Genomic DNA, 8524 nt, shown 5'->3' with positions numbered 1-8524 from the left:
GGCACGAGTCCAATATTTCGCGCGGGCTAGAGGTAAAACTAACGATGTTGTGCTAGCCCCTGTAAAATGCTAATTTCTAAGTTCAAAAAAAGAAAAAACTGCTTATTTTCAAACGGTGCCATTTGACATCTTAATTCACTTAGGCATGCATATTCTTGTCTCTTCGGCTAAATCTCAATTCCACAACTTTTCTTCATACTTAAATTCTTTTTTTTATTATTATTATAATATAATTTTAAAAGCTCGAGCTCGATGCTTGACTCCTTATCAAATAAATATATGGATCGACAGGATACGCGACATGAGGACGTGGCAGGAATGAAAATTCGCTTAAAAATATATAGAATTCTTGGACATCCTACGGGCAGGATCGAAAATCCGCTCCGAAATAAATTTGCACGCATCCTTTTTAGTTACTGAATGATTGTTTTACATCAATTAAATACATATTTGATCGTAGAAAATCAAAACCAAGTTGGCGCGAGTCCAGTATTTCGCGCGGGCTGGAGGTATAAGGTTTGGCGACTAAATTTTGGTGCCTAAAGGTTCATCTGTAGCGACTAAACCAATTTAGTCGCAAAAAGTATGAATGCAGGGAAACCAAATAAAAAAAACCTAATTCCCTATTCTTCTCCTTTTCACCCGCACGTCGCCTTCATCTTGCCTTCACCCCGCCTTCACCCTGCCTTCACCCGCACGTCTGCACGTCGGCATCGCCGGTTCGCCCGTTCGGTCGTCCCTTCGACGTCGGCGTCCCAAGGTACGTTCTCTTCTCGATTTTAATTTAGCAGAGGCCGGGAGGGAGAGGGAGAGGGAGAGGTGGCCGGAGGTCGTCGGGAAATTAGGAGGCCAGCCGGGAGAGGATTTGATAAGCTGGGAGAGAAACAGAGGCCGGGAGGGAGAGGGAGAGGGAGAGGTGGCCGGGGGTCGTTGGGAACCAGTGGAGGCGAGCCGGGAGAAGAAGAAACCCTTTTATTTAGCAGAGGCCGGGAGGGAGAGGGAGAGGGAGAGGGAGCGGTGGCCGGGGGTCCTCGGGGGTTCTCCTCCTTCGCCGCCGCCGCCGCCACCGGGGAATTTGGAGGCGAGGCGAGAGAAGAAGAAACCGACGAGGGCTTCTCCTCCTTCGCCGCCGCCGCATCCACCGCGGAGGGCTTCTCCTCCTTCGCCGCCGCCGCCGCCACCGGGGAGGAGATTTGGGGCGAGGTCCTTTTCACGGTCCGGCAGGGAGAGAGAGCGAGGAGGGATTTGGGGACGGTGGTTTTGTTTTGGGTGGAGAGAAACAGAGGGGAGAAAGATAGGGGAGTGTCGATGTTTTGGTCTTGGTTTTCCTTCCCTCACGTTACTCCGATCCAGCTGGGCCATCGGGAAGAAAGATAGGGGGATTGGAGATGGACTTCTTAGAGGGTGGAGATTTTTTTAATTTTTTCTTCCCATTTCTATTTGGGTTGAATGGTTGCCGTGCTGTGGTATCGAAGGGGAGATGGGAGATGGGAGATGGAATTTTTTTTAAACTAAATATATTTTCATGCTCCTATTCAAGAATTATATTAAACTGAAGAGGCTTCTTTATCTTTGTTAGATTCATGCATCTTTGTTGAAATAGTATACTTGACAGCTATCTATTTTCATATCAATTTTTTAACTATTTTGTACTTATTAAAATTTATTATTATTATAATAATAAAAAAAAGAAAATGTCTCATTCACTGAATTTGTCTTAGGCCTCCAAATGTATTGGGCCATCTCTGGTTTTCTGCTGCAACTTTTTTTTTTGCAGGATACAAAAATAAATCTATAAACTAATCAATCTAACTTGATGAAGTACTTTGTAGGTCAGTTAAAATGGACAAGAGGATGACAATAAAAAATAGAATGAAGAGTAAAGAGTATAGAGAAGGGGTGAAGTCCTTTATTGAATTTGTGGTAGCAAATTTAGGCTCAGCAAATGATATTTGGTGTCCTTGTGTCGAGTGCATGAATGACAAAAAACAAAGCATTCAAGTTGTCAAGATTCATTTAATGTTAAAAGGAATCTCGCCTTCTTACAAGACTTGGGTGCAACATGGAGAATCGGTTCACGTGCATCAATCTTGTGTTTCAAATAATGCTAACTGTGACAATGGTGGAGGTGTTGAGGATAGAATGGCTGGGGATGGCACCGATGATAGGGAAGAATTGTCTAATATGCTGGAAGATGTTTGCATGGGCGCTTTCATGAATGACGATATTGACGAATTGCCTAATAACTTGGGGAGGGAGGATGCGCAGAATTTTGATAAGTTGTTCGATGATGCTCAACAACCCATTTATTCTGGTTGCAAAACTTTTACAGTATTATCATTCGTTATTAAGATGCTTCATATTAAGGTGTACAACCAGTGGAGCAATTTCTCTTTTGACATGAACATGAAGGTATACAAGGAAATTCTACCGGAGTGTGATAAGTCTGTTCCATGAACCCTTTATGAAGTCAAGAAATTTTTACGAGATTTGGGTTTGGGATATGTGCTAATTCATGCATGCAAATATGATTGTGTTCTTTTTTGGAAGGAGAATGCGAACATGGAGAAATGCCCTATATGTGATGAGCCTAGATATAAGCTGAATGATGGTAACGGTAAGAAGATTCCTCATAAAATTTTGCGGTACTTTTTCCTGACACCGAGATTGAAGCGCTTATTTTTGTCTCTGAAAATAGCTGTAGATATGAGATGGCACAAGGAAAAGCGAGTGGATGACGAAACATTAAGACATCCGGCTGATGGGGAGGAATGGAAGAACTTTGATCGGCAACATCCTGAGTTTTCCAAGGATCCGCGGAATGTGAGGTTAGGGCTAGCCACCGATGGTTTCAATCCTTTTGGAAATATGAGCACATCGTACAGTATATGGCCCGTTATCGTGATGCCTTATAATCTTCCACCTTGGAAGTGTATGAAAGAGCAATTTTGTATGCTGTCATTGCTTATTCCCGGAAAAACGGCTCCCGGTAAAGAAATAGATGTTTACTTGAGGCCATTAATTGATGAGTTGAAAGAGCTTTGGAAGGATGGCGTGCAAACTTATGATGCCTCTAGTGGAAGTACATTTAGAATGCGTGCTGCTCTCATGTGGACCATTAATGACTTTCCTGCATATGGTAACATGTCTGGATGGCCAACATAAGGTTATTTGGCTTGTCCCATTTGTAACGAAGATGCTTCATCAGAACGTTTGAGGAGTAAGATTGGCTATATGGGTGCGAGGCGTTTCTTGCCTGAGAACCACATATGGCGAAAGAGCAAGCTCTTTAATGGTAAAAGTGAGGACAGGTCAAGGCCACGAGAGTTCACGGGAGAAGAGATCTTGGAGCAAATTAATTCAGGAACATAGAAGCCGTTGGGCAAGCATCCAAGCATTAATAAGAAAAGAAAAAGGGGCAAAGATGCTGACACGATTTGGGCCAAGAAAAGCATTTTGTTTGATCTCCCTTATTGGAAAACACTCAAGCTGCGTCACAACTTGGATGTCATGCATATAGAAAAGAACATTGCAGAAAATATTGTTGGGACATTACTGGGCGTAGATGGAAAATGCAAGGATACAGAAAAAGCACGCATGGATTTGGCAGATATGGGTATACGGAAGGAGTTACACCTAAAAAAGCGGGCAAACGGATCTTATGAGAAGCCTCCAGCATTGTACACATTGTCCCTGCAAGAGAGACAAGGGTTTTGTGATTTTTTAAAATCGATTAAGTTTCCAGATGGCTATGCGGCAAACATATCTAGCTGTGTAAGTACTCAAGGTGGTAAATTATCGGGTCTGAAAAGTCATGACTATCATATTCTTTTGCAACGCCTTCTTCCAGTTGGAATGCGTGGGTACCTCAACAAAGAACTTAATACTGCATTATTTCAGTTAGGCAATTTCTTTGAGCAATTGTGCTCCAAGGCATTAAAAAAAGCTGATTTGAAAAAATTAGAGGACCAAATTGTTCTTATTCTTTGCAAGCTTGAGAAGATTTTCTCTCCTGCCTTCTTTGATGTCATGGTTCATCTAGCTATTCACTTGCCTCGCGAGGCTATTCTTGGAGGGCCAGTGCAATATCGATGGATGTATCCAATTGAAAGGTAATTATTTGCAACCGTATAGTAGGAATAGTAATCATATATATTATTGTACATGTAAGAATTTTTCTATTAACATTGAGCTATTATTTATCGTAGGTTACTCGGAGTTCTAAAAGGATTTGTTGCCAACCGAGCTCACCCAGAAGGTTCTATCGCTGAGGCTTATATTTCTAAAGAGAGTACAACATTTTGCTCAATGTACCTCAATGGAATCGAAACAGTGTTTAACAGAGAAGAAAGGAATGATGACGGTGGTGATCGTGGCACGGGGTTAGCAGTCTTTACTCAAAGTGCCCGACCATTTGGGTTAATCCGAAGGGGACCTGATGTGCCGGTCAATGAACTTGAGATGGCTGAATGGTTTGTCTTATACAATAGTTTAGAAGTGGATCAATATCGAGAGTATGTTTTTTTAACTTGCTTATTAAGGTTCAACTATTGTATATTTAGTTGTCTTAGACTTATATGTTACTTATACGTTACGGAATGTCAAATAGGGAACACAAGAACTACATACAAGGTGAGAGTGAAGTTGACATCACAAACAGACAACGTAAAGAATTTCCCAAGTGGTTCAAAGATCGCGTAAGCAAAATTAATTAACATGTACGACCGTTATCCTTGCATTTGAAAGTGAAGTAACATATTATGTCACTTTTTTGTTATAGATGACTCAACTTCGAAACCAGCGATCACTGGAAGCTACTGATGAATTATGGTCATTGGCCAACGGTCCTCGTCCGATAGTCAACATATATTCAGGGTGCTTTTGTAACGGTGTCCGATTCCATACCATCGAACGTGACAACCGCCGTAAAAGCCAGAATAGTGGGTTAGTTGTTGAAGGGGACCACGAAGGGCAACCGATTGACTTCTACGGTTACTTGTGCAAAGTTTGGGAATTAACATATATGTTCGGACAACAAGTCGTTTTGTTCCAATGCGAATGGTTCAACACTGGAAGTAAAAAAACTTTCTGCATTGATGCGCATTGCACTAGCATTGATACAAGAAGTCGGTGGTACAAAGATGATTCTTTTGTACTACCGAGTCAAGTGCAGCAAGTATTCTATATTAATGACACTGCAGAGAGACGTGGCAATTGGAAAGTTGTCCAAAGATTCAAGCATCGAGGTATATGGGATGTGCCACAGATGAGTGATTTAGAACCCAATGATGTTGAAGAAACCATTGTTCTCAATCATGCATTCCAACAAGATGAAACCAATGACGTTGAACCAATTTTCATTGAAGAGCCAACCATAATGGATTTGCGCAGATATGATATTGATGCTGAAATTATTCAAGAGGAGGTCATTTTGTAGTGCCGTGGGCGAGATCAAGCCGGGGGGAGTGTCGATGAAGTAATGGAGGAGCCTAGCGATGAAGAAGAAGACATTGATAGTGACAGTGATACACTCGTAGATTTAAAGCTATGATATATTTCTCTAATGATCTATCTATAGCAAAGTTGAACATTTTTATCTTACATGCTTCTGTTTTATATGTTAATGAAAATCATCCATTTTTATCTTACATGCTTCTGTTTTATATGTTAATGAAAATCATCCATTTTTATCTTACATGCTTCTATTTTTTATGGAGAGTGTGATGTACTTTTTACTCCATATTTCTTTATGGCTGAATGTAATATTGTATCTATCTGATTTTTATTATGAAAGATGCACAAAGTAGGTAAAAAATTTGTGAAGCCTGGGTGCTTGTCCCAGAAGCTGACGGGATACGAAAGGCAAAGGCAAAAACGGATTGAAATGAACTCAATGAGATTAGAGGCTCTTGGCATACCGGGTATGTCCAAGGCATTGTTTGGTTCAAATCAGAATGGTAATGAAGGACCGAACAAGATTAGCAATGACGATGATGATGAAGAGTATCTGCCATCTGATAATGAAGAACTGAATTCTTCTGGAGATGCTGAACTTGTGCCCGTGATGGCTGCCCAACCTACTTTGCTCCCCACCTTTTCTACCCAGCAAACCCACGAGCTTTCAAATCCACCTATTATTGCCAACAGCGTGGGTGAGAAAACTCATCTTTCTGAATCTTGTTATTGCTAAGATACTCTTGGTAAAATGATGGCATTTCAGTGATTTTGTGTTTTTTTTGCGTTCTCTTTATCTATCATTAGCAGGTTTGTCTTATGGCCTAAAGTATTTAACTATTTTAGCAGGTTCATCATCAAAGCGCGTGCGGGGTAAGACAGTTGGGAAAGGAATTGATAAGCTCATTGCCCAGAATGGCGGAGAAAAGCTTTCTGTTCCAGTACTTGATGAGTGGAATGCTTTATGTGGTATTAATGCCCCAAAGGTAGCCAGTCTGTTGGGGGTGTATATTAGGAGAATGAGTCTAATTAAGGGCATACCGACGTGGCGGCATGTAGACGAGGCTACTCAATCTGCTATCATACAATCTGTCCTTGTAATTATTTATTGCATAATATTTTTTTACATACTTGTAATAGTTGCATTGATCATACTACATAATGATTTTACTTATGTTTTTAGGACAAGTTCAAAATCTCGGATGATTATCATGGCAATCTAGTAGCTCAGCAAGCTGTCCACAGAAAATGCTACAATATTCACAGAAATTGGAGGCACAATATGAAATTGCATTACAAACATGTTAAGAACGTCTTACATGTGGATCCTTATAGTCATCCATACGAACATGTGACTCAAGAGGATTGGCGCCACTTAATTGACGATGTATGGAAAAGCAAAGAACACAAGGTAACTTACATATTTAGTGCTTCAGAGTTTATAAGTAAAATATTTGATCATAATGTTTTCTTTAGATTTTTAATTTGTATTTTTTTTGAAGGTGAGATCAAAAGCTGGCAAAAAGAATAGGAAAAAGCTTGAGTACAATCATTGTTCAGGATCTCGGTCATTTGTTGCAACAATGACTATACAGGTAATATATTTTTGAGTATGTACTGGCTATATTTTTAGTGAATTGCCTGTGAAACAGTCTATGGGATAGTTTTGGCTATTGTAAAATAGATAATTTGCTGCAAGTAGATTTTTTATTCTAGTTTGCTGCATGTATATTTTTGGAATCATTTATGCAAGTAGATCTGACAGTTATTCTAGTTTTTTTATTATATAGTGGCTATATGCTAATCTAAATTACACTTTGCAGCCCGAGTTTAATGGTTCTGAAAACCTTGAATTTCCAGAATTCTATAAGAAAACTCATACCAAGAAGAACAAAGAGTGGATTGATCCTATTTGTGCCGTGAAACATGTAGGTATCTAAAATTTCAATAATAATTTAAATCACTTTATGCTTTTGCAAGATTATATATACATTTAATTCTGTTGTTACCTTTGCATTGACAGTCAAAGATGTTGAGCTTGCGAGAAGAATCTTCCCAATCCGGTGTGCAATTAACATCAGAGGAGATGTCTAGGCAGGCACTTGAAAAAAGGAAGAGATACATTCTTGGATTTGGGGATGGGCTGAAGCCCTCTTCATCTTCTTCCACACCTAGTCGTGTGTCACAAGACCATGTTGGGGAGTTACAGAAACTTAAAGCTGAGATGGAGGAGATGAAGATGGAGCGTGAGATGGAGCGTGAGAAGCTGCGGAGGCAATTGGAACAGGAGAGGAGAGAGCGTGAGGAGAAAAAGAAAGAGCGAGAGGAAGAACAGAAGCAAATTGCATCTTACAAGTTTGGTGACAGAGTTCTTAAAGGAAAAGACTCAAACGCATAAGTCGTCTATCCATCATGATGGGGCCATGTCATCAACTGGTGGCACAAATACTCGTTGGTATGTATTCTCATTTATATTACGTAGGTTATTTAGAGATTTGGACCAAATCAAGCGAAATATCATTGTGAACTTATACTTGAATTTTAGTTTATTATTTTTCACATGTGGTTATTGATTGTGTATTCTTTTTTGCTTTCTCAGATACATGGTGGAGTTATGAGCATGTGAATCTAGTTTTTGGTACATGGATAGCTTTTGTTCAGATGATCATGGTGGAGTTGTCTACAAGCAGAAATCAGTTTTTTGTTTATTCATATTTTTATCTACATGATGGTTGTTTGGATAAATTGCAAGATCAGATATTTTGGGATTTTTAATTTACATGTTGATGTGTTTGGTGATGATTATCACCTTAACATATTGTATGGATGAAACATTTTGATGAATGGTTAATAGGTTTGCTTGACTTTAGACTTATAGATGATGATATTTATAATGAATGATTATGGATTCTCCAACATTGTGTATACTTCTATTTGGATGAGCAAATGTATTGTGCAATATGGATAATGGATAGGCTGTGTTGGTTGTACAGGATTTGGAACGAGCCCAAAAATAAATATTAAGCTTATAATTTGAATTATTAATTAAATACAGGTTAATACTTTCTGC

The 8524-nt window shown here is 39.6% G+C and overlaps 1 protein-coding gene and 1 pseudogene across 1 annotated transcript; both read left to right on the top strand.

The window, feature by feature from the left end:
* Nucleotides 1-1842: 1842 nt before the first annotated feature.
* On the top strand, nt 1843-3837 carry LOC149768686 (uncharacterized; annotated as a pseudogene).
* On the top strand, nt 3511-7425 carry LOC148703368 (uncharacterized). The gene is made up of 6 exons (XM_089924966.1): nt 3511-4112; nt 4209-4695; nt 4781-5246; nt 6638-6865; nt 6957-7049; nt 7278-7425. The coding sequence occupies exons 1-4, from the start codon at nt 3511-3513 to the stop codon at nt 6658-6660; spliced, it is 1578 nt and encodes a 525-aa protein (XP_089781092.1). The 3' UTR covers nt 6661-6865; nt 6957-7049; nt 7278-7425.
* Nucleotides 7426-8524: the final 1099 nt, after the last annotated feature.

Source organism: Phoenix dactylifera, chromosome 1 (genome assembly GCF_051530095.1).
Source record: "Phoenix dactylifera cultivar Ajwa chromosome 1, Ajwa_hap1_PhDact_Kaust_v1.1, whole genome shotgun sequence".
In the NCBI taxonomy this organism is placed as follows: domain Eukaryota; kingdom Viridiplantae; phylum Streptophyta; class Magnoliopsida; order Arecales; family Arecaceae; genus Phoenix; species Phoenix dactylifera.
Note: the sequence above shows the minus strand (reverse complement) of the source record. Positions and strands in the feature narration are given on the sequence as shown.

Bases quoted from the DNA above. Each gene is read 5' to 3' on its own strand.
- LOC148703368 (XM_089924966.1), top strand. From the start codon at position 3,511: ATGCATATAGAAAAGAACATTGCAGAAAATATTGTTGGGACATTACTG. The intron at 4,696-4,780 runs GCGTAAGCAAAA...TTTTTGTTATAG, and splicing joins TCCCAAGTGGTTCAAAGATC to ATGACTCAACTTCGAAACCA. The intron at 5,247-6,637 runs GTATATGGGATG...TTATGTTTTTAG, and splicing joins CCAAAGATTCAAGCATCGAG to GACAAGTTCAAAATCTCGGA.